General features: G+C 36.7%; 1 protein-coding gene across 4 annotated transcripts in view; it reads right to left on the reverse strand.

Annotated features, from left to right (window-relative positions):
- Nucleotides 1-3,848: 3,848 nt before the first annotated feature.
- Nucleotides 3,849-26,529, reverse strand: part of USP33 (ubiquitin specific peptidase 33) — a 39,916-nt gene continuing 17,235 nt past the window's right edge. The window contains exons 11-24 of one of the 4 annotated variants that reach the window (XM_026854269.1): nt 26,061-26,201; nt 23,166-23,278; nt 21,652-21,824; nt 21,446-21,549; nt 20,849-20,882; nt 19,990-20,035; nt 19,075-19,255; nt 17,745-17,871; nt 15,701-15,870; nt 14,254-14,335; nt 10,744-10,852; nt 8,752-8,854; nt 7,910-7,978; nt 3,849-4,804 (exon numbers count right to left, since the gene is read on the reverse strand). In XM_026854269.1, the coding sequence (XP_026710070.1) occupies nt 4,647-4,804; nt 7,910-7,978; nt 8,752-8,854; nt 10,744-10,852; nt 14,254-14,335; nt 15,701-15,870; nt 17,745-17,871; nt 19,075-19,255; nt 19,990-20,035; nt 20,849-20,882; nt 21,446-21,549; nt 21,652-21,824; nt 23,166-23,278; nt 26,061-26,201 (1,610 nt within the window). In that variant the 3' untranslated portion in view covers nt 3,849-4,646. Of the gene's footprint in view, nt 4,805-7,909; nt 7,979-8,751; nt 8,855-10,731; nt 10,853-14,253; nt 14,336-15,700; nt 15,871-17,744; nt 17,872-19,074; nt 19,256-19,989; nt 20,036-20,848; nt 20,883-21,445; nt 21,550-21,651; nt 21,825-23,165; nt 23,279-26,060; nt 26,202-26,529 lie in introns of those variants that run through there. The other 3 variants (XM_026854271.1, XM_026854272.1, XM_026854273.1) reach the window with 3 other exon arrangements.

Below are 26,529 nucleotides of genomic sequence, written 5' to 3' on the forward strand. Positions count from 1 at the left end.
CAGAAGTTAATTCCTACCAGCATAGCTCTGTCAACAGAACACTAAGCATTCTCACACGACTATGTGATTTCCAAGCAAAGCTAAACAGACTTTCACATCAAATATGATATCATCAAGGAGAAGGAACAGTTTAATTAAATAAAAAAATCCTAAATAAATTAGCTTCCATTGAGTCAGCTGCACACAGTAGGTTTGCAAATCACAGTACAATATCTAGACAGAGTTGTAAAATCCAAATGCAAGACCTCTTTACTAGTGTCAGGGACATATAGCAACAATGGATGTGGCCATTCTCCCTTAAATTCAGATTTGGCAGGTTTATAGTGTCTTGCCACAGAGCTTACCCCACAGCAGTTTTTGTCAAACAGGTATTAGAAGATACCTTAAAAACATATTTTTTCTGCATTCAGGCAGCTCAACAGCTGACAATGACAGCATTCAAGTAAAATATGCAGAGTTATTAAAATGGTTCCGAGTTTGTCTGATATTAATAAAAATAGCTATTGCCCTTTTTCATCTTAATCTTGATACAGCTTTTGAACAGTGCATGAAGACTTTAACTTCCCTAGCAACCTTTCACGCCATTACTGATGGGAAGACTGACACCCATCACAGCAGTCAATTGAGTGTCATTTCTTTATTTGAAAAGAAAAAAACACCTCTATCAGATGTACCTAATCAAGATCACTACTCCAACATAGAACCAAAAATAATTACTGTAGTGCCTCCAGCCACAGTTCAGTTAAGAGACTGGAGAAATAGATTATGTGCATTTATATCTATCTCTATATATATCTATCCCTAGACACTGGACTAATTTAGATTATACTTGCAGAAACAGCTTTCTGGACTACTCAAGCTAAATAATGAATTTGCATCACAGAACTGTCTTCAGAACTTCCTTCATTTCCTCATGTTCCAGCCACACAAAAGGAAGAAACCGGCCTTTAAGTCAGTAAAAGTATAACATGGGATAATTTTACAGCTAACAAGCAGGTCATTTGTATTTGTGTTATTAAACAGAGAGACTACTTAGCTCTCACCTCTGAAGCATACTATGAAAGTGCATTATTTTACTACTGAGTAATTCAATAGCTCTTCTGCTAATCTTTTTCCCTCCAGTTGTACTGTTCAGCTACATCACACAGTATCTGAAGCACTCTCCTCAATGGTGGGGGTTTAGATGAACAATTAGCTATACTACTAGCAAAAAAAAAAATCGTAAGTTTAGAGAAATCAACCTTTGAACTGGTAAGTTCCCCACACCACCCACAGTTTTCTCCAGATGAGAGGATTAAAGTTACCAGACTGAACAGCAGGCTTTTAACAGCTCAAATCTAGATTCCCAGGCCTAAAACAAGGGCTCCAATGGATTTTTTTCCTTCTTGAAATGACAGCTTCCCTGGCACCCAAACACATTGCTGTGTTTCCTCAACTAGAAACAAATGAACAAAGAATCCAAATAGTCTGGTGAAAGGCTTATGGAAAAAAAATTATTTCCACAGTTCCTTCTTGAGATGCATTCTTTCTTTGCTACGAATCAGACAACTCTTCACAGTACAGGCTTCTCCTTTACCTACTCTCTAAATTGTTGCCTTCCCTCCAGCATACACAAGCCATCCATCTGGAGTTCTCCCACACTCTTACTTAAAAAGGCTACTTCCATTTCTGTGGCATGAAATCTCTTGTAGAGCTCTCAAAGGGCTAAAAGTAAGACAGTCATCCCTTTGGAACACAAACACATCTATTTCATCTCTGCAAACTTGGTTTGGTTTTTTTTTTTTTTTTTTAAAGCATGACAAACAGTTGTAGTGTGAAGATGCCTTTTGCTGCAGTGACAGAGGCATTTCACAAACTCTGCTAGTTCAAAGCATCTCATTCCTGGTCTGCGTGCATCACAGTTTTAAGATTATGTTTGACTATGGATGCCCAGGTTTTTAATCGGCTACCTAAGCCCAGCACAGGTCACCATTGCTAAAGCTGAGGCAAGTATCCCTATTCATCTCGGAGAAACAATTCATTTTTATCCAGCAGGTATTTCCATAGTGGAACTCTTGCATCTTCAGCATTCTTTTAAGCAACGGAACAACTTCATTTTCAACATCAAGTCTTGTTGCTCTTCTCTGAAATAACCTCTCCTCAACTTCTATTTTATCATCACATAGCATTCAAAATTGGGAACAGTACAGATGAGATCTCGCAACAAGCACAGCACCAAGTAGAGCAGAATAATTACCTCCTGTGTCCCACATCTGATGCTTTTGTTACTATTACCCAGAACAGGTTTTGTTTTGGTATCCCTGGATTTTAACTCTTAGTCTGACCTGCTATAATACCCAGAACACTTAGCACAGAACTGCTTCATTCCCCTGACAAGCCGATGTCCCTAACACTCAATGCATTCTTCTCTTGCAAATTTTACAGGGGCAGACTGTTCCATCATCCAGATTATTAATGATAATACTGAATAAACTGGTAAATCTGATCACCATACAGTGCTGTAACCAAGAAAATATTTCCCAAGTTTCCAACTGAGAATATAATGTAGGAAAAATTACTCCTAAAGTATGCAGACCTATTTGTTGTTATTTAGCTTTAGTATGTTAGAGAACCTTACAAATGGCTTAAATGAGATAAAATCTTTGGGGAAAAAATCCACAACGAAACAACCCCCCAAAAGAACCCCAGTATGAATCCAGCTTACTTTAGTCACCCTAATATGAAAAAAAAAAGACAAACAATGGAGTTTGGAAGTTAGAACAGCCTTCCACAGGCCAAGGTCAGCATGTTACTATTGACTATAAGAAAATTAACTTTATCAGTAAGACAAGTCTGTAGTAGTAACTAATGTATTTACCTTACATACAGAGATAACTTGATATTAACTTCAAGTTGCCTTATCTACTAATATAAAATTGTCCAAATGCATTGTCAAATACTTAAAGTCCCTGCTCAGTGTTTCCTTACATTAACAGCATTACACATGCAAGGCTTCTCAGCTGCTGATGTCCCATAACCTCCCCATGAATTTAAAGAACACTTACATAAAAGTTCAGAAACTTAACAGGCTGGCCAGAGTTACCCGCTATACAGTTTAAAATTGAAAAATGTTTTCCGTATGTACCAGCCACATAATTATTAGCTTCATACTGCTGTCCATTTACCTCTCTTACTCGCACTGCTGTGCTTTTAGCTCTAGTTCTTCTCAGGTAGGCTGAGGAAAATACTGGGATTTACATTTAGACAGAACTGACTCCTCCCACCCAGCACATTAGCAAGTACTTATGGGTGGAGGACACTTTTTCTAGGGCTCTTATAGGTGGCTTTTTAACCAGAATGGTTTTTAAGTGCTTTACAGAGTTCAAAACCAGTTTAATTTTATGCTAGATATAAAATTACCCAGAAGAATGTTATGTCAGCATTTTCTTACTTTGGAGCTAGTACTGTCAGCACCATGGCCTAAACATAAAGTGGTCAAGAAATACAGTTATATGGGTGTGAGAGCAGTACCACAGCATTACCTCAGAAGTTTTTGTACTGATGTAATAAATGAAAAGCGTTTAAGAAAGTTCCCCCCCACCTTCCACAGTTTTTTTTTGTTTGTTTGTTGTTTTTTTTTTAAATGATCCAGGCTTGAATAGGGCTGCTTATTTGGTAACAGTATCAGGCAAAAACAATAGCAAGTGCCATTCTGCATTCCAATATGAATCATTCAGTGAAGTTTTGCAATATATACATTTTATCCAGCTTCTGACATTATAGGTCATCATGCCAATGAAAATTTTTAACAATATAATAAAATCCTTCAAATGGAACTGTTTATGAATGTAATTCAAGAGACCAGACAATTTAATTTCTGAAATTTATATCACTCATGTCCATAATCATTTTACATTTCACACTTCATGCTCTCAAACATTACCCTAGAGAAGACTAAATCTTTTTGTCACATATACTATTAAAGACACTAGCCAGGTTTATAGAGTTACAGAAGACTATAATAAGATGTAAAATTTAGTAGGTAATAAGTTATGACATTTGCTGACTAAAACAATATTCAATCTACACTAATGTTTGATCCATTCAAATACAGTAAGTATTTGGATGTTATATACTACCCATTTCATATGCTTACAGTGCAAAATAAGTGAGATTTTTTTCCTGAGCATTTAGGAAACGAAAATCCTTTTTCTTTATCGATTGCAATCCATTTAAAATATACTCCCCATATGCCTAGCCTTGTCAAGGCTGTACAGTGAAGACAAGCAAAAGTTTGTAGATATCAGAAGCCCAATTCAGAATCGGAAGGGTTATCGAACATCTCTAAAATTTGTCCCCATTTTTCAAGTCTAAGGATATAACAGGATTTTGACCAAATATCCCAAAAACTTCAGAAATTACTTTTTTTTTTTTTTTTTCATTGACCAAACACTCAAAATGTACAAACCACATGCCTTCCAGAACAGAGAAACAGCCTCTATTTAAACAAATTGTAATACATATTTCAACTTACTATTCTGTAGTTAATGTAATGCCCAGTGAGTTGTGCCTCCAACAGACATAAGAGAATAAAATTTTTAGGAATGTGTTTTGGGCATTTTGTAAGGAAAAGTGGATTCCTTACAAGTTCCTCTTTTTCTCAATAGCTACAGACCATGAGTTTCTAATTCAATCTTCTCCTCTGTTTGCAAGATATCAGGTTCTACTGGAGGAACAGGTGGTCTGAGTATAATCTCTGGACCTCCACCATAGATTGACTGAAGAAAATTCCATGTTCCTTCAGATATTTGTCCAGAATCTGCACCTGAAAACATTTTTAAAATTTTAATTACTATTTAGAATAATTCTTTCATGATTTCTTTGAAGTCCATAACAAAGACAAAAAGAAGAATATAGATTCAAATTTAAAACTCTAAGCTGAAGTTGTACTTTATCTAGCACCAACTGCCAAACCCAATGATATACTCTGTTACTTTTATACTTCTAGATCCTTACAACTACCTGCTTTAAATTATCCAGCAGTTAACAAACATCAAGCATAAAACACATGAAGCTTCTGTGATAAACACCTTATCTGATATTTATGAATCCAGCTGACAACTAGTAGCTTTTGGTACACAGGAAACAATGATTCATATTAATATAAGAACATGCAGTCCTATCAAATACAAGTTCAAGGACTCAAGATTCTTGTTTCACCAAAGAAATTAATATTGATCGGAAAGAATAAGAGAACCACAGTGAAAGTCTCAGAATGCCAGAGACACACCACTATTAAGACATTAACAGCCCCGCTAATGCTCCTTGTATATAGCACTGATGGGTCAGCCTGACTTTTCAGTTCACATTCTTTGCTTATGGTTCCATTCCTTTGGCTAGATGTCCTTCTCGTGTCTCAAGTCCACATCCAACAATCATTTCTGATTTTCTGTAACCTTTTATAGTGGCAAAGGATCCTGTCTGATACAGATGAAGTGACTTCTTTACTAGATACTATTCTTCTCACACTACTGCCTATGCTTTTCTGTCCTCACCACCTGCTTCAATAGGCCTACTACTGTACTTGATGTATAAAAATTTTCCGAATAGGAAGGATACAAAGAGCTGCACATTTGTTTAGCTACGCTAATTCAATCATGCAAAGCTTCATCTGGAAGTCATGAAACACATCCCAGTGTTTCCCACATGCCAGTACTAATGACATTATGCCTCAGTTTTACTCATTTAGGTTCAGGTTCTCAAAATAACATCTCCATCTCTGTAGGCCCAGGACTAGATGCTTATCCAGATTCCAGCTCTTCTAACAGTAAGGTTTAATTGAACAGGCACAGTGAACTAGGCACTGGGATCAGGACACTGGATCACAGAAATATGTAATACTCTATTTAGTGGTGCTCTCACCTCTTCTCTCATGACTTAAAAGACAAATTTTCTACAGCCTATTTGTCTTCATTTTTATCCAAGTTCTAATTTGAATCAATATAGCTGAAGGTAAGTCAACAAGTGGCTAATTTGCTATCGATTATTGATTGTAAATTTTTTTTTTTTCTGGCTACACGTCAGTCAGATGTTTTATACCTTGTATTTAAATTCTACATTAGGACCCAAATCATTAAAAGGTACTGCAAAACTCACGAGTGCAAGAATTCATTCTTTTTAAACACACTCTTGATATTTTACAATTGGTGAGGTTTATGCAGGGCCTAGTGGCCTCCAGGGAACTGCCACTGGTAGGTCCACTGTATGCTGAGGCATTAAGTTAAACTGTGAAAAAAACCAGTTAAATAATTCTTAATCTTAATGCTGCTTTTTTTTTTTTTTTTTTTTTTAACTGAGCTACAATTAATTTATTTATTCATAGGAATTCTAAAGTCTTCATAAAGCAGGCCATATTAAAATTTTTTTCTCCATACCTACAAATTTCAAATAAATGGTATTACGCATCTGACTGAAGAATAACAAAGAAATATTTATCTTTGCATGCTAGAGAAGTTTTGCAATGTACAGTGGCAAATAACTAGCAGAAAAAACATAGAATCATAGAATGGTTTGGGTTGGAAGGGACCTTAAAGATCACCTAGCTCCAACCCCCTGCCATGGGCAGGGACACCTTCCGCTAGCCCAGGTTGCCCAAAGCCCCGTCCAACATGGCCTTGAACACTGCCAGGGAGGGGGCAGCCACAGCTTCTCTGGGCAACCTCATCCAGTGTCTCACCACCCTCACAGTAAAGAATTTCTTCCTTATATCTAATCTAAATCTGCCTTCTTGCAGTTTAAAATTGTTACCCCTCATCCTATCCCTGATAAAGTGTCCCTCCTCATCTTCCCTGTAGCCCCCTTAGGTACTAGAAGGCCACTATAAGCTCTCCCCGGAGCCTTCTCCAGGCTGAACAACCCCAACTCTCTCAGCCTGTCCTCTCAGGGGAGGTGCTCCAGCCCCCTGATCATCTTCGCGGCCTCCTCTGGACCCACTTGAGCAGGTCCATGTCCTTCTTGTGTTGGGAGCCCCAAAGCTGGACACAGCACTGCAGGTGGGGTCTCATGAGAGCAGAGTAGAGAGGGAGAATCCCCTCCCTCGACCTGCTGGTCACACTTCTCTTGATGCAGCCCAGGATGAGGTTGGCTCTCTGGGCTGTGAGCACACATTGCTGGCTCACACTCAGTTTTCCATCCACTAATATCCCCAAGTCCTTCTCCTCAGGGCTGCTCTCAATCCACTCATTATCCAGCCTGTATTTGTGCTTGGGATCACCTCAGCCCATGTTCAGGACCTTGCACTTGGACTTGTTGAACTTCATGATGTTCACATAGGCCAGCCTGTCCAGGTCCCTCTGGATGGCATCCCTGCTCTCCAGCATGTCAACCGCACCACACAGCTTGGTGGTGTCAACAAACTCGCTGAGGGCGCACTCAGTCCCACTGTCCACGTCACTCACAAAGATGTTAAACAATGCCCGTCTCAATACCAACCCCAAGGAATGCCACTGAGCAACAGCATTTACTAACTGTGGTTTGTTTCCCTCTGAGAAGTAACTCTCAATTCAAATTAAATTTAAAGATTCAAATAACTGCACACAGATACATGGCAGTCTAAAAGCCAATCATCTCCCAATTTACATTAAGGAACCCTAAATCAAACCTAGCAATTCAAAGGAAAAGCATACTTTCACCATTTTAAAGTTACTCTGCACCTCATTCTACACTCTCATCTGCACTTGGATTAGTTTATTAGAGATAGTAAATCTTTATTTGAAGAATAAACTAGTCCCCCCACAAGGGGCACAACACAGACTCACCAGGAATTGTCACTTTACAGTAGCAGTTAAAAAAAATAATTCAGAATAATTTTTTGAAACTTCAACAAATAGATCATAAGGAGCCCAAAATTGCAGCAATATTGGACACCTACCTTGTCTTAGCACAGTATTTCCACATTTTGTTACTGCAATCTTAGCGTTATCAATAGGACCAGGAGGATCTAGTGTGACAGAGAGATGATTAAAATCAGGAGAGCTGAAAACAAACAACAGGTTGGAAGCTCTATTTTCAAATGGAAGCAGAAATAGCTCATTTGTTTACTGCTTGTTCTTGTACTGCTTAACAGTATGTTCTAAGTTGTTAAAAGCTAATCAGAATTTCAATTAAGAGCAAGGTTTTCAAAGCATTCATGATTACAGTAAGTCTTCAAGCAACTTAAAACACAAATTAATCCTAATTTTTATCACTAGCAAAGTGGTCCTGGAGAAGACTCAGACAAGACTGTAGAACATTTTATGAGTGTTTTCATTTCAAAACTTTAGAGGCACGTAAAAGCAGGCTAAAGTGATATTATTATAGTTGTTACTCAGTCCTCTATGAGTTCAGGTTGTGACAGTGAGGTCACCTTTACTCCAGAAGCTGTAGCATTACTGATCAATTTGCACAGCAAAATCCATCCCCCTCTTGTACTCTGATCCAATTTTCCTGCTGCTGCTAACAGCAGAATCCCTGCGAACAAGCAACATTCTTTCCACAACTATCTCATTCATTATACATTCTTGTGAATTATTTGACTATGGTCTAATTTTGTTTCTGGATAAATTTTTAACTTCTAAAACCTATTTTAGATGCTTGTTTTAAGAGCTTTTGCCACCTTCTCTATCTCTTCTTCCTACAGTCTTCTACCAAAGCAGAAACAATTTACTTAAAACAGTATACATGAGGAGAAAAAGGAAAAAATTGCCCATATTTTGAAATAGGAGCGCAACTTACCACTGTCTTTACCCTTTACAAATCCTTCCCATTCTCTGAACCACTGCATACTGATGCAGTAAAATGTTGATGGAGATCCTTTTTCTCGGAATGCTCTATTAAGCTGAAAGGAAAAAGAATCCATGTTTTTCTGTGTTTTTTACTTTAAACTATTGGATTCTTTTAAGCACTGTATAATATTACAGCATAATATTAAACTGCTACAGAACACTGTAAAGAACTACTGGCCATCAGAACAGTAAACACCTGGTGAATTCCTAAGGTGCGATTCTGATGTAGTTGAAGTCTTCGTATTAAAAGATGATTTATTCTTTGAGATTTTTTTTTTCTTCCCCTGAAAACAGCAACAAGTTCTTCTTAAGTATAATACAAGTGCTTACCTACCAAACGCTACTGGCTAATTACTATGAAGGCTGAATTTTCAAGTAGCAAAAGAAAGCAGAAAACTTATTTTTGTAAAATAAAATAAAACAAAACTGTTTTGAAATATTTGCGCCATAATTTTATGGAATGTTCTTTGTGTGATGAACTGTCTATTTTTGTTTTCCCCATAATATTTTGAACAGATGCCAATATGATCCCAAGCAAGGGATGGTGAACTAATGCAATGGGACTTTTCATGACTTTTGTTTGCATCAGTTTAAAAAAAAATTAAATATTTTTTGTTTCTACTATTTTAGAATTAAACAAAAAAAAATTAAATCCTGTTTTTTCTGAGTTTCTGTTGCAAGACAATGTGAATGACTGTATAAATTACAAAAGAGAATTTCAGTTGCATTTAGCTAAATTTGTTTCTATCAAATTTTTTTTTTTTTTTAATTCAGATTTTAGGTAGTTTGACATTTTATTCTTTTTCAGAGGCTACAGATGTTTTCATAATGTTATTAAGAAATATGCAAAAAGTCACTTAAGCCTTTAAAACCATTATATATCTTAGCTCTGTAATAATGTAGCTATATTTCCCCCTTGAAGCCATGAACCTAAAGCATCAACACAATTTCTTAAAAGTTTCAGATATAATAGGTTTTGCAATCATTCCCTAAAGCAATCTTTACAGATTTCTGTCTGCTAACTAGTAACAATACTTGCACAACAGTGCACATATAATCATTGTTTATACTGGAAAGATGCTGATAGCTAAAGTAACTGAAGTTGACTCAATGTTGTTAATAATAATTACTGTTCAGTGGTAACCCAGACTAAAGAAAAAAAAAATTACTAAGAAGTTCAAATCCAGTTAAGACATGGAAAAGCTGACACCACCTCTGAAGTGTGATTAAAGCACAGACAGAACTAAAAGAACAGCTGCAATTCTGTTTTACTCCCTTCTCATGAATTAAGATTGCAGAAACGGGACTCCAATAGTTCTGCATTTATTTTCACTGAAAACTTCAGAACAGATTTCTGGTTTAAGAACTACAAAGTCATTACTACTAGTTATTTTACCACTCATGTGCACAATTTCTAATTCATGGCAAATAGGGTAGCTGCTTGATATTAGTATTATAGAACTATTACAATACTAAGGTATTTACTTTACATGGAATTATTTGTTTATTTATGTTTCTAATGTTATTTTTAAAATAAGAACTAGAGATAAAGACGACAATTAAATTTTTGACGGCATAGTATTATTGCACTTAAATCTTATTAATTGCACAGATCACTGGCAGTGGATAAAGAACAACTGCCCATGTGGCTGCACTCTTTTATGGTACAGAAACTTCTACAGTTTCCATACTATAAAAAAGCCACTTAAGAAACATATTACATATTTTCTTTAAGTACATTTCCATATAAAGAGTTATCTGGGATATCACAAGTCTATTACTGTTGCCTACAGGAAAGAAGGGATTCTATATAGGTATACAGATATTTAATAAAGTCCATTTGTTACAGGAATCACCTATGCACTTCTGGTAATCCCTTGGGTCAACTCATGAGTATCAGGTGATGTCAAAAAGCAGAATGAATAAGTGTTTACTTTTTTACCCGAATAAACATTTCCAATTCGTTTTTCCTTCTTTTTTCAATTCTTTCAGACTCTATTTGGCAGGTGTGACAAACATACAAATGGTTAACAGCTGGTCCTCCTCCATACCTGCAGTAAAAGTAAAAAAAACATTAACCTTTTGGAAAATACTATGTAAAAAGATCATGCACCTGTAGGCATCACAAGTGTCACCTTCTCATAATATGTAACAGAAGTCGAATACATGTGTGGTGGTGCAATTCTTATCCCTCCCTGCCCCTCCTTGTTGGGCTGCTTGGTGCTAGGTGTGATTCCATCCACATCCCCCCGAGCCATACACCATTCTGTGGAGATAAGGACTTGACAACGTTGACGAGCCTGGCTCCTGCCCCCCTCTGATTGCTCAGAAAAGGTTGTAATGGCCCATCATCTCCTGATGGCCTGGCACACCTGTGCCTGGGATGTGCTCAGATGGAACAATAACAGGGTTGCATGTTCATAGGATTCTTGTGCAACTGCCGGAAGGCACCAGATAGTGTTTGACAAGAGTCAATTATCTTGGACCCTATAAACTGCGACCACCAGAGAGACCCTTTGAGCTCCTCTGGATCGCAGCTGGCCTGTGACCGGCATCTCCCCTGAGCTGGGAGCCTCTGAGGTACCAAAACCCTTAAGGTGTCGTCTGCTCCAGACGGAAGGCCAGGGCCAAGTCCACCCTCTTGAGTCTCAGTTATCACCCGTTGAGGAATGCCAAGGCATTGGGAGTATTTGCTCTAAACTCGAGAGGGAAATTTTCTTTGAGCTAGCTTCTATTTCACCCGTTCTTTCCCTGTTTATTGGAGTGTGTGTGGGTACGTACTCTTACCCTTATTCCTCTGTGTGTTTGTCCCTTTTATGTTCATTTTACTGAAACTAAACACCTTTGTTTCTGTATATATAGGTCCGGTTTGTGTATACGCATGTATATATGTATAAATTAAGGTACCGTTAAGTTAGAGTGAATCGTGTCATTTTAGAATCTGTGAATATGTCGCTTCTCTTTCTGAATTATTTTGTACTGATAAATTGTTGTTAGTTATTAATAAATCTAGATTATTTTTACTGACTCACTACCGTGTCAATACTTTCATCTGCAACATGCCAGTCACACAGATCCACAAACGCCATAATTTATTTTCCTAGTAATATTTTGTACTCCATCCTAAAGACATAATCATTTTCCAAGTTCTGCCTGCCTACAGCCAGCATAAATGATCTCAAACTCTGCTGTATCACATACTTTAAAAGGTGTTACTATGGGAAGAACATGTCAGTGAGCAAATATTCTGAAATTAAAGTCCTCTAAGAAGCAGCTTATGGAAATGTTCCAGACATTTCTACCTTAAACATGTTCCTCCATTCCACTGCAGACTCATCAGCTTGCTACTTCCCTGACGCCAGCCTCTAAACTTGTTTATTGTTTTGTTCTTAAAAAGTTGTTCTCCATGACCCTCCTCTCCATATCTTCCTTGTGTGAAACTACATAGATGAAGTATTCAGGGGCACTGTTACTGAGAAGCACAGAAGATACCCCTCTCTGTGTATGTGTATGTGCATGTATCATTACGAATATGGGCAGCATTTGCTAGCCTGGAAGCTGGAAGCCTGACAAAATGTTCTTGAATAACTAGCAGCCTTAAGAGATGCATTTACTACAACAGAAAGGTTAAAATTAAAATATGCACTGAGATAAGGATATTCCAGGTTCTACTTTATAGCTGAATAATTATTTTTGTCAGAGCTGTGTTCTCATCCAATTTTCTCTTCTAAAACTTCAGATTTATTCCAAGAATGTTACATTAAATGACATAAAAGAGAGCTCTTAAGTATAGCAACATGAATTACAAGTTCAAAATATGCACTCTTAACCAAGAGTGAAAAATAACTTTGTTTACTTAGTGAATAAAACTTTGAAATCTGCCATGGAAGGCATTGCTGCTTTTTCCCCTTTTAGACTGGTATGTTTGTCAGTCCATAAAAATAATTTGGGGTACAATTTTTCTTCCTCCAACACAGAAGTGTTGTGTTTTAACTGAAAATTAAAGCATTATTTCAGTACAACAGCACTCATCCATAAAAGTTTTTCTGTATATACTCAATCATCCCAACATAACAAAGACATGTGTTTTTAAATGGTCACCCACCACTTAAATTGCACCTCTGAAGATCAGTTCATGAGTTTTTAACTGAAATGAGTCAAGTATGGATCTTCTTGAAGCAACTCTGACCTCGAAGTATTTGCAATTGAATAGGAGTAGTGGCACATGAGCAGCAAAGTATGTTTGGGGCATGGATGGTCAATTGGCATTCTAGATGAGTATCTCCTTTTCCTTAATACTATTCTCAGTAAAAGTCAATTTCCACCATAATTGGCTTCTTCACCCTAAATTCTCACCCACTGCAGCCATGGTATTCTCACATAATTCTGAGATAACAGCAAGACAAAAAGCAAAACATGGTTGCCTCAGAGCTACTCTGTGCTGAAGGGTGCGTGCACCAGCCAGGAAGCCAGACAGAACAGACACATGTTTAGGAATAACAATTTATGCCTCCTTTCTACCTAGCAGATTACTCTCAAAATCTGGAGGACCTTATAATCTCTGGCACTCTATCTTTCTATTAAACGATTGAAGCTTAACATCTTGTTTAAAAGGTTTACAGAGAAAGGAAATTAATGAGAAGCTTAAAAGCATTTTCCTTCAGAGTTAACAAATATTTCTGCCTACAGAAAATGGGTAATGCCTTTACTGGTTGAAAGAAAAATTCGATACATCTATGAAAGTGGAAATAGGCTGGAAACAGTGTTGTTCCTATTTTTCACTTGTGTCCACTGAAACCTTAAAACATAGCTATAGTGCTTAGATGGCAGGAAATTAACAGCAAAAAATACTTAATGCAAGTGCAATACAGCGTTCTTAAGGTGATCAGCAAAGCTCTTCTGCAGCTTTTTGTTACTTTAAAAGGAGACCCATCTTGTAAGAATCCCTCCTTTATAAGCAAGCACTTAAAGCTGAACTACCTTAAGAAGTGTGGAGTAGTTCTAGGGAAAGCTTAGATGCAAGTTATTTTGAAGCAGTACTGGCAACTGAGGCTATGGATTCAAAGCCAACATAAAACAAAAGCTCTCTCCAGCCAACAAGAGAACAGGAAGCTGATACAGAGAACTCTTTCAAAATACCTCTTGCAAAGCATACTTTTGTGGACCTACTTTGTGTCATTTTGTACATACCATACATGTTTATTGATTTAATAGTATTATCAAGTATTATCCCAGTAACACATTACTTTATGTAGTCTTTTAGCATTACTTTGCACAACTAAATTATATAAATTAGCCATTTGCAATTTTTTCCACTTTGTTTTGTGCCTAGAGTATATATAATTTTTTCTGAGCCACTAATTCTGAAGTCTGGTCTGGTGTTGCTGCTTGGCACGGATTTGGTCTCAAACTGTATCAAGTGGATTTTTTCCAGTTACAGTACAAAACTTACCTGCTATACAGATTATCCCATATATTTTGAGGTAGCATTACAACTAGGTCCTCTATGAAGTTAGCTTTGTGTGGAGGAACACCTGCAGAAGCAACAAAAACAAACAAAACCAACAAAAAAAAGAGACTTGAAGGTTTCTGGGGGGGAGACTATGTTAGTGGTCTCTAACTTTCTTTCAATCTTTCAATGAATTCAGAGAAATCATGTGAAACAAGTCTGACCATAGTATAATCTATTACTGTATTTAAAGAGACCACTCTAATTTTAGTCTTTTATGAGGCTGAACAGTTTATAAATAGCAGAAGCAAGCTACATGAAAGATGAAAATCAAAGGGCTAGAATACTTTAGATACTGATTGTGAAATGCTTCTTAAGGTATACGATTAAAATGTTAAATATTTTGTTTATGCATGTAAACACATTAACAAACTGTCTAATCAAAATCTACTTATTTGCTGTAGACCTTTTTGAATTACTTCAAACAACATGAATGCTTGAAAGTAGTGAAATTTTGAGGGAGCCAGAAATAGAGGGGCTTGCACAATAAGAAGCACTGAGTTGAAGCACACAGTAAGCACTAACAAGCTATGCAAGAATTCTTTTGAATAGGGAAAATCTAGTAGTTTGGGCTCTCATACCGGAGTCATCTCTGTAACCCTACAAAAGGAAAGCCACAGCCACATATACACGTTCTGCAAAGTGCTACAGGGGCACAATATTCCTATGTTGAAAGTTTAGTTCAGCAACAGGGGCAGCACCTCTAACTGCTAATCTAATATAGATGTATTTTTTATTAGAAAGTAGGTATAACACCACCACACAGTAATGATTTTTTGGAATGTTAGCACTCAAATATGGGTATTGCCCCAAATATGTTTTGCTTAATGTAATTCTCTCATTATTATTAACATTTATCACAAAGTAAAATTTTTTACGCTCCTATACAAAATATACAGAATTACTACTCTGTTTTCACACTGTTATGCACTAGACACTCTGCATCAGACCAATTTCTTGTTCTGCAGCTTTCAAACCTTCTTGTTGTTTATAGCACATAGCTAAGAAAAAGATTTAGATTGACAGACCAAAGTATTAAGGATGATGATAAAGTGACAGGATTTTTAAAAATGGGAATATACATGTTTAGGAAGCAACTGATAAGCTAAACTGTTTCTCTTCAAGAATCAAAAAAACTTATAAACAAAATTAAGTGTTCAGACATAAGAAAAAAAGAACTTCACACAGTATCATTTCCAACCAGTCAGCTACTAAAATGAGAGAAATAATTTACCTAGAAGTTATAGTTCTAATTTACCTAAGAAGCTATAGAAGTTAGAATATGAACTTACTATATTCAGATTCCTTTAATTAAAACAAGTGTACATCCCTGAATAGCTACAAGTTAACAGACAAATTCTTTATAAATGATACTCAGTTAGTGTCTCACCTCCATGCACACAGAGAAAGTCATTATTTGAAATTGGTCCTGGCTCTGCAAAAGTCTTGAATTTATTTAACCACTGTCTGGAAACATAGAACTGCAGAAGGCTTGGTTCCATCATATTCAGTAGACCTGATATCCTCCGTCTTTCTCTCTGTGCTTCTTCACTGCTCTTTCTATTACACAAATAGAAATCGTTAAATAAATATACACACCTTTGTGTACAGCACAGGTAAATTCACTTTGTGAAAACGGTACTTTCAAGTAAATTACCTGGGCCGTATCTATGGCACGAAGTAGTTGACTTAGCATATTAAAAAGATTTATACCTTTTATGCACAGCCAAAGCCACCATCTAACATGTGGCAGGAACCTAGACTGTCACGTTACAGAGCCATGTGTTACAGGAGTCAGGACAGAGTGGGAAGGGTGGCAAAAAGACCTTGCTCTGTTAAACCTATCCTTGTCCTTAGTTGTGACAAGCCATGGCACAGGTAGTATCATACTGACAAGAAAACTTTTGCCTGCTTAGTTCAACAACTCAGAGACTCCTGAGTTCCCATTCAACCTACCAGCCTGAGAAAGCAAACAGCTGGACTGCAACAGAGACAGCAGACTATACTGCAGAGGTGATTACTACCACAGGAGATAAGGCTCTGCCCATCTGCCCATTTCCTCTAAGCATCATTTGAGCTTTGCAAGCTGTACTCCTGGGGCAGATGTTCCTTATGTACCTTCAGTAGTAAGGTTGAACAGTAAACAGATGGGGTAATTCCCCTATTTTTCCCGCATCCCCTTAACTTTTCTTATTGAGGCTGTTGCTGCTGTCCAACTGGAAATATCTCTGCTCTCCTGTTTTTAGATTGAATAGAATCTCTCTTCTCCAAAAGCAGGTTTGAACCATTCATTTCGTTCTCCAGAATTCTGACCTGAAACTTGACTCAGCATCACACAAAAGCTGAGCCACCTCAGTTCATTTACAGAGTGGAAGTTGACTCAACTGACAGAAAAGCTTCAGGTAGACCTAACGGCTTTAGCAACATGGTTATTTATAGAGTAGCAAAATAAGACTAAAAGAATAGGGAAAAAAAAATCAAACACTATGAACCCAATTAAAATACATTACCTGTTTAAATTTAGATCAAAATTATTTAACAAAAACCTTTAAAGTCTGCAAATGAAATTAAGGAGATTGCAGAGAGCTGGGGATGAGTCTCTTTAACCAAGGAACAAGCGATAGGACAAGAGGGAATGGCCTCAAGTTGTGCCAGGGAAGGTTTAGACTGGATATTAGGCAGCATTTCTTTCCAGAAGGGGTTGTTGGGCGTTGGAACGGGCTGCCCAGGGAGGTGGTGGAGTCCCCAACCCTGGAGGGGTTTAAGAGTTGGGTTGACCCAGCGCTGAGGGATCTGGTGGAGTTGGGAACTGTCAGTGTTGGGTTAATGGTTGGACTGGATGATCTTCAAGGTATTTTCCAACCTAGACAACTCTGTGATTCTGTAAAATTTACGATTTAAGAATTGAGTTAATTTTTTTTTATTATTTCAAGTACAAAGAATCCATAGACTGAAGACAATAACATGACCTCTTGCCTTTCATTTGAACTTTCAGGAAAAAAACAGCCTATACATAACCTGAAATTAAATTACAACACAGTATAACCATCTCCCAAAGACTTTCCACAATTCCCTTTAGAGCTCTAATGGTTAAGACTCTGCGTGCAAAACCCACCTTGTGCAGAATTCCTTTCCTCCAGTTGAAAATGAGGTAATTAGTGACTAGTTCTAATAGTTGCCTGAAGTTATCTTTCTAGTCATCTTACTATGCTTTATTTATGCTTTACTTGATTTTCATTTTAAGTTCCACACATATTTTAGCAGTAACAGAGCAGTGTTAAGGACAAAACTGAAGAATTAAATCTCTCTCCAGAACAGGCTTTCTTCCATTGTAATTCTTGTGGGGCAGCTGATTTCTAAAATCTGCCCAACTCCTTAAAAAGTTATTTACATATCTGACTTAGATGAGTATGATTGTACTTTTGATTTCTTACCTGTAGAAGAGAACATATGCTTCTGCATTTTGCACTGTGGATTCTGATACTTCTGTGACACTTTGGTCATCAAATTCATACCACAAATTATTTAAGTTGTTGCGACAATAAGCTATATAATGTCCACCTAGAGTGTTAGAAGTGAGAGTTATTAAAATGTGCCCAGAGCTGCCCATTTCACTCTGCAATACATGAAAAGGAAGTTAGTAGACACAACCTAACTTCTCACAAACTCAGGAGCATCTTTATCTTTTTTTTAAATTTTTTTTAGTTTCTACCAGCTAGTGGAAAGTTGGACACTGCTTTCAGCATATTCTTGAACTCTTCAAGCAGCTTGTTGTCTAAGGCACTTCTGAACCATAATATTAAAATGAGAGTAAGACTGAACAATTTACCCATAGCAGTTTCCACAATGAATGCTTCTCAAACCTCTGTAGGCTTTATAATAGAAATCAACATAGATGTGTAATGGCTACATGATATCAAGACCATACTTAACTGTGTTTTGAAGACTATTCATAATATATTTTAAATTATTACTATTTTTAAACATGTATTCAACTGCCAGTAATTAAATAATCAAACATCTACAAAACTGATTATGAGAAGCATCATTCAGCAAGCACTAAGTGGAAGGTGAAAAAGCATCCAGAAAAATTGGAAACAACTTTAAACAAATGGAGAATATGAACGGGTGGGTAACTTCTATAAAAATCTATACAGTTTCTGGCTTAAAACTTTTCTTTCTCCTATTTTGCAAATCTTATAAATACTGAAAGCACCTATGCAGAAACAAGCTTAACATACAGCAGTAAGATGTTTATTCAGCTACTCAACACTACCCATAAATAGCAGTTATGGCCTGTTTTGCGGTTAATTGCCAGCAATCATCCGAGAGAACATTTTTTTTTTTAAAATACTGACATTGTTGTGGTGCTTTGTGAACTCTGTCCAAAAAAGTAAGGCATACAATGCATCAAAACTCTAGAAACAGCAGCTCTGCAGAAGAGTCAATCAATGAGTCGTCGGCTGGCATGTAACAATATTTGTACATTTATACTGTTCACTTTCAATAGTGCATATGGTTTTTTTACTTAGTATTCCAGGATCTGTTAACTTTTTTCCACCTACAGTTTTATTTAGGTGTGCCATACAGTTTCCAAGATGTGCCACCTCTTTAACAGCAAGCCATCTTATGGTTCAAGGTAAAAATCACAACATTTATCTTTCACATTATAATTACCAATGCTCATCTATTTACCATTCAGTGTATGGGTAGTGCTGATGTGAGTATCAACTGCAAAGACAAAACAATTAATCTTATACTTACTGCTGGCAGTTCCATGATGGCAGATGACAGATAGAAGATCATAAGTCACTATTTGAGCTGGACTGTCCTTTGCCAGGAAAGGCTGAAGATCAAGGCCTTCCAAGGGAAAGGACACATGGGTCCCAATTTTTGTGGAAAACATAAGTTCATGTCTAAATCTTTTGAGATGTATGCACAGTATCTGTAAGAAGGATCGACAGATTCACTCAAGAACCATACGTGCTACTATTTGATATTTAATAACTACACTGGGCATATCATCTTTTCCTTTTTTTCATCCCAAAAGGATCACTTTTCTCTGTGGCCTGAGGCAACTATCACAACCTTTGTGTTCCACAGATTTATTTATTTTTAAATCAACTGCAGCTCAAGGAGTTAGAAATGAATTTGTAATTATTGAAAACTTCTTTTACTGACAGTATAAAAAACCCAGTCCTGAACAGTTACTGACACTGATGCAGCAATGAACAACATAAGTTTTCTCTTCCACAATGCATCTATTGCACAATCTTGTCACAAGGGACATTAATTCCTCCTGATTATTGGAGCCATCAACTCATATTTTGAACTGTAAGACTGGATTACTTTTAAAACTCCAAGTTACAGGCATGACTTACAGAAAAGATTTCCAGTCTGGCTGTGGTATTTAATTCTATGACATACAGTATAAGTAAGTTCTACAGGCTGACAGCTATACAGAAAAACTCCATTCTTCCACTTCACTTTTCATGTACAAGGTTCACTTTCTTAGAGGGTGAATAATCAAATGTTACTGACATTATTAAAACAAATGCCAATATGAAGATACTCTTTCATCATGTAACATAAACACAATTTACTCCATGCAACTCATTAGTCTTACCACATTCCTAATCATGCAGAAAAAGTGCTTTAAAGTGCATGTAGTAACAGTACCTCAGGAAATTTTTGCACTTTGCAGAATTTCACTCCATTTCTTAACCTAAGGAAAGAAAAAAAACAAACCAAAACATAACAACCAATACTTAGATCTGAAAAGGTTTTATTTTCTTGCACTATATCAGCAAAAGTCTAAGCTAAACATTAGTAAACCCCAAATATTTCTGGAATGTAGGCTAGACAGAGTAGCCAAAATGATATAAACAATGACACTTCAGAAGAAAAAAACCATGTGTGCTGGTGAAAAATTCAGAACAAGCAAGTGAATATAATCAAGGTCCATCTAGCTAACAGTTTCTCTTAGCAGAAAGAAAAGTACTTTGTTTCATGAAAGCTGATTATTCAGCAAAGAGAAAAAAGAAAACAATTAAGTTTATTTTTAAGAAACTAGCTACAGCAGATCACCAGTTATATAACAAGGAATAACACTCCCTTTCCATAAAGGTCTTTCAGCAGTCTTCAGATCACTTCTGTTTCTTGATTCTTTAGTATTTAAAGCCATAGTTTGTTTATTTTTACACAATGAAGTGACCTATTGCATATCAGTTGAAACCTGCAAGTAACATAGAGGGCTAAAAGCTCTTGTTTTATCCATAAAAAAAATTTAGAAAGTCTAAAATTGTAAGGAACATGAAAAAGAGTTAAGCACATTTGGTTTGCAATATGGTACGGTGAGTCAGTGCTTCCTGACTCCTGCACCTTTGTAATACTTAATTTTTGTCAGCCAGAACACAAGGTAGTATCAAAAGATTAATAGTACTGTGACATATTCAACAGAAATAAATGCCCTTTGAGTAACAGAAGCATTAAAGCACTCAAATTAGACAAATTAAAACAAAGGTAAAAGCCAGCTTACTTTTTACACCTTCCACAGCTATACATGTTATCACCTGCAAACATCAAGAAGAAAACCAGCCATTATTCTCTAAATCCAACTAGTTATCCTTCAAGCACATATTTGACAGATGAAAGATTCAAGGGAATACAGGTTTCATTCAATATTTAAGTCATAAGAGTGTTGATATAGCAACTAAACAGAAAGGTTCTTAGGTTTTATGCTTTCAACTATGAAGCAGTACAGCATAATCTGAGAGATGATGCTATGTAATTCAAAAGGGAAATAATTGACTAAATCTAAATTAAGGTTGTGAAAATGAGTATTAATATAGCAGGTTTTGAAATTTTTATGAACTTTCAGTTAATACCATTTCATTAAACCAGTCAGATTTACTTGACAGTTCTAAAGCTGCTTTCATGGTTATTTCTTGCTTCAAATATTCAGTTGAGAAGCTTACCTTTTTGAAATGAATGATCCCGTAAGAGCAAGGAGTGACTGTATTACAGTAAGAGGTGGCCTTTGCTTAATTGAGTGAAGCTAAGAAGATATTAATCATCTTATTGCGATAGGAGGAAAAAAAACCCAGAAGGGATGTTCATGTAATTAACCTCTTACCCTTGAGCTCATCTCTGGCGAAAAAGGCAGCAAGACAATCTTGTAAGGTTACAACTGGACCCCAAAACCAGCTAGGAACACATGAGACAACAAACCTGAAACATCATTGACAGAAAAGAAAGAAAACCAACAAATGTTCTGCCAGAGGAGCAGAAACTGTAATTTCAGGATAGATAAGTAAATAAAACAAGGTAAATATTAGTTACCTTTTGAAATATTCCATAAAAAAAGCTATCCATCCCTGGGGGGCATATGCTTCTCCACATGACCCTGCCTTGACTAGAGATGTCTGATGACTTGCAGAATGGAGTTTAGCAAGATCTTCCTTACCTGGAATAGGCAAGGACAGATCCTGAAAGGTCTCCAGGGTTACAGACAGCTAAAGAAGAAAACAAATGAAACAAAATAATAGTTAAGCTTTAAGAGAAACAGCAATTAAACTGAATTCTGTAAAGTTCACCCATAACTACTAACTCACTCTGTAGCTGAAAATTCTACTAGGTAGCAAAATAACTATGAATAAGGAAATGTAAGAATTAATTTTCTAAAAAAAAAGAGACAGAAAAAATTTAGAGAGAAGTTGCAGATTGTTATCATTAAAACTTCTGTTATTAACTAATTGTTGTCTTCCTACTAGTCATACAAAGCACTATGATTTTTGTCTCAGGCTCCTGTTATACAAACTAGTTTCAGAAAGCTTCAGCCCATTGTTTTGTCAGTATTTGACATTATCTTGACCTGATGTAACTGGAGCTGCCCAAAACACACCCAATCAGGCATTTTCTTTCTCCCATGCTGGATTCAGTGATCACAGCTGCAGAGTAAAACATCAAGCAAACTTTACAAATTCTTATTTGTTTTTTGAACTTCCTCACCAGATTACCCTGAGGTCTCTGTATTCTTACCTCTAAAACAAGAGAATTAGTAAGGGCATGTAATTGCATCAGAGTTAGGTTTAAACCTTACATAAAGGAACTTGTCCCCAGTGCAAAGATTCGGATATTTTGCTTTGATACTGAAGCTTTGAAACTGAAGTGGTCCGACTAGACATATTTAGATAATTGACTTTTTTTAAATGATTATGTGTGCTGTTCTAAGTAATTTTATGAGCAAATAGTAGAGAGAGAAAAAAAAAAATCAACTGTCCTATGTTGTATCACATCTTGCAGTAAAGGACAACTTAAGAAAGCAGGTAATGATTCATATCACCTGTAAAAGTAAGTGCCTTTATTTGAATTTTCTGAAAGACATGAGTTTTCTTATCCTTAATCTACCTAATAAGACTGTTATAGAAGTATGAGTAGACTACCATCTTTTACTTTTCTTTGTAACTGTGTACCTGAGAACTTACAATAGGAGGTATGCATTAGGATATTCAGAACATTACTAAAAACTAATCATATTTAAGTGAAGTTGAAGAACAAGCCTCTTTCTCCATCCTTGGTGTAAACCGATTCTCAAAATGTTATTTTTCAGCTCCGAGTAAATAATCCAGCTCAGTGAATGCAAGCTAGTCTAAACACAATGTGCTGGTAGTATCTGCTATTACTATTTAAGTAAACAAGTATGAAACAACCTGCCACCAAAGAATAAAGTTACCAGAGTATGACTGTATTCATAAAGCTGTTAGTATTTGTATTGTGGGTGAATGAAAAAAAAAAAAAAAGAACACCAAAGGAAAAAAAAAAATCAAAAGATAGAACTTCCCCTCCTTACTTACCCGATCACAAGTCAAGCACTGTACTGAGCTTATTATAGTCCCATCAAATATATCAGAGATAACACTCCTGTACTTCTTGCGCTTCTTCCTTTTTGGTGATGATACTGTTGAAACTATCAAGTGACAAAAATAAAATGGTGAAAGTAAATCCAAGATACAGTGGATTCCAATTCCCTTCAGCTTTGCATAATATAATTGGAGATCATACATACTTCGGATCAAATTATGAGCTAAGCCCTGTTTTCTATTTATTAAGTATTTATTAGAAATTACACAACCAGATCACTGCTAGTACCAGGCAATTCACATAGGTTCCTCAAGCAGTTTATGGTGGCCAAACACCAGAAACTTGCCTCTGTTTAAGTAAAACTCAAACTGCCAATCTTGGAATCTACAGGCTACTGCTACAAGAGTCATCTTGGCAGGAATCCCCAAAGGTATAAACTTAAATGCTAGATAGAAGGTGCCTTTTTAATTTGATTACATCTTTGCAGGAAGTTTTAACCATGTTGGGCTGAAGCACTCATATAAAAGAGCACTGATGACAGTTGGCTGAAGTAGACTAAACGTACTACTAGAGTCCGGGCTAGCAGCGGCTTCTTAAAAAAAATATGAAGTAAAGCCCCAAGCCAGTAACATGTGCTCCCCACCCAAACCCACTACTAATTGGGTAAACACACCAGAGCAGTCTCTCCAGCTCTGTAGATTACTGGAACGGTAGGCTAAAATGAAGACCAAAAAACCTCTTCTGGAGTCAGTATATCACCCAAAAGATGAGTCAAAAGTATTGTAGGAGTCAAAGGCAAACTCTGCCAAAATGCTGACAGCCGGTAACGAGATAGGCAGTGAAACATGGAAATAATTATAGTGAGAAGGAAACTGAATTACTCCAATAAATCTATCACACAGAACACAACCTCCTTTGAACACAGAGTTTGCCCATAAGCAGTACTCCTGTCTTTTTACCATCCAGTAGTATTATATTGTCTCTGTATCATCCCATACCTAGAGATGTCTAAAATAATAAAAAAAGTCTGAATTCCAAAGTATCTCTAGCAGAAAGAATGGCCACTAGAAGTAATCTGAAAACCCCTCTTTTTCGCAATGCATCAGATATATTTTATTTATCATGGATAAAAACTGCATCATAGAGCCTCTTGCCCAGAATTCTCTAAGGTTCCTTTCAATCACTTGTTTTGTCACTAAACAGCTTTAAAATGGTTCTGAAGTCTTTATTGATCAGTGATGTGGAGGATGTGCTGTATTTATCCACAGTAACAAACAGCAGGAAGAAATGGAAGATACTGACAAGCAGGGGCATCTTAAAGTTGCGGCACCCAACATACTCCATGTGGTTTCAACAAGGGGGAAATGAAAGTGAAGGCAATAGGTGTGTTGTAATTAGGTATTAGTTCCCAGACACAAGTCTTAGCACATTAGGGAATTCCCCTAGTATTACAGGGAATTAAAAAAACAACTTGAGAGCTTGCAAATGGCTGCCACACTATTCCCCTTGTCAGTTCTACTGCCTATCTATCTGTTTCCTCAATACACAATAAAGATGACCAAAGTTAAATTATTAAGAAGTGACAAAAATCAGTAATCTAGATAGGAAGAGACCTTTGGATATTATCTGGTACAGTCTGTTCAAAGCTGCACTAGTTGAACTTTGGAATATCCATCTCCAAGAATCTCAGGGTACCTCCGGGCTTCTATCCCTGTTCCAGTATTCAGCCATGCATTGGAAAGATTTTTTTTTCTTCCATTTAATAGAAATTTTCCTTTGTGCAAGTTGCTTCCATTTCTATTTGCTGCACAGCTTCAAGCAAAGCCTGTCTCTGCCTTCTCTATAACCACCCATAATATGCTGATGACAGCAACAGTTCTCTTCTAGTCTTTCATTCTCCAGACTGAACAAACCCAGCTCCCTCAGCTTCTCCTTGTACATGACAGGCTCCAGCCACCTAATACCACTTCTGACAGACTCGCTTCAGCTTGTCTAAAACCCTCCTGTAATCGTGAAGCCAAAACTGGAGACGGAGTACAGATGCAGTGTCAAAATTGCTGAACAAAATGAACCAAGGAGATTAGTGATTTAAGTCTATTAAATCATTGTCATTTGACATCAGTGCTAAAGCCTTAAAAGGGTAACATTAACGTTTTCAGAACTTATTCCGGACAGCCTGTTGAATAAAAGAGAGGATCACAATATTAAAGTTTTGGGAGTTTTTTGCTTTGGTATAATGCTAGCCTTAAACACATGTTCCACAAAACAAGCTTTTATTAAAATAGTCTACTGTTACAAAAATAAGGGAAAAAAATATTTATATATTGTTCCCTAAAGCTGCACTGACATCTAAAGTCAGTAAAAGTCTAAACACTCTGGATGCTGATAAACACATCATTCTGTGGAAAGCGCAAAAGAAACACTCTATCCTACAGACAGCACGTAACGTTTACAAGTCTATCTACAGCACAGGTACACATGGCTCCTTAAACCTTAACAGACTAAAATGTGGACTTACTGAACTTCTGCTGAAGATTCAATGTGCTTGTTCTCTGGAAAGCATTACCTTTCAGGGGGGCACTAAATTCTCACACATTTCCCCTCTCACCAAACCAGTGCAGTTGAGAAAGTTGCCTAAAAATGTTATTCCATCCTCCCAAAGCAGAGGCAAATCCTATTCATGTGTCAAAAGAAAGAATTTTACAGAAGGGAATCTTACCATATGTCCAGCTTACATAATGCTCACTGTCCCCACTAGGGATAGGGGATAAAAAAATCCCCAAACCTTAAGAACAACAATGCATTGCTGCACAAGACACAAGAAACATTATTAAAACTGTAATGCAGAGCAATTCAGTACCAGGAGGAAGAAAACAAAGGTCCTATACCTTTTTTGTGGACTGGTGCCATTGAAGAGCACGATGAGAATGATTTTGGAGGACTGTTTGATAAGCGTGTGTTCATCCCTTCATTTGATGATGGGGTTTGGGCTGCCGATATATCATTCATGTGGACATCATTGATGTACTCTGTAATTAATATCTCCGTTATTTCATAACTTCTACCAAAAAAAATTTACTGCCAAATGAACAGACACAATGTTTATGTCATTTATTTAACCACACCGTCAGGTCACTGAACTTCTAGGAATGAAGCACTATTTCAAATCCCATAGCTTTTAAGTTAAGAACAAAACCAAAAACAACCTCTCTTCTTGGGTTATTTGAAACCTTACCCACTACAAATCTTTAGCTTTTCAAACTAATTCAAACTGAATTGAGAACACCTAAACTGAGAAGGTGCATTGTTCATAAGTAAATCCATCTATGCTACTCAATCTGTATCTCTTTACTGTAT

This window comes from Athene cunicularia, assembly GCF_003259725.1.
Source record: "Athene cunicularia isolate RWA chromosome 8 unlocalized genomic scaffold, athCun1 chr8_part1, whole genome shotgun sequence".
Classification (NCBI taxonomy): Eukaryota; Metazoa; Chordata; class Aves; order Strigiformes; family Strigidae; genus Athene; species Athene cunicularia.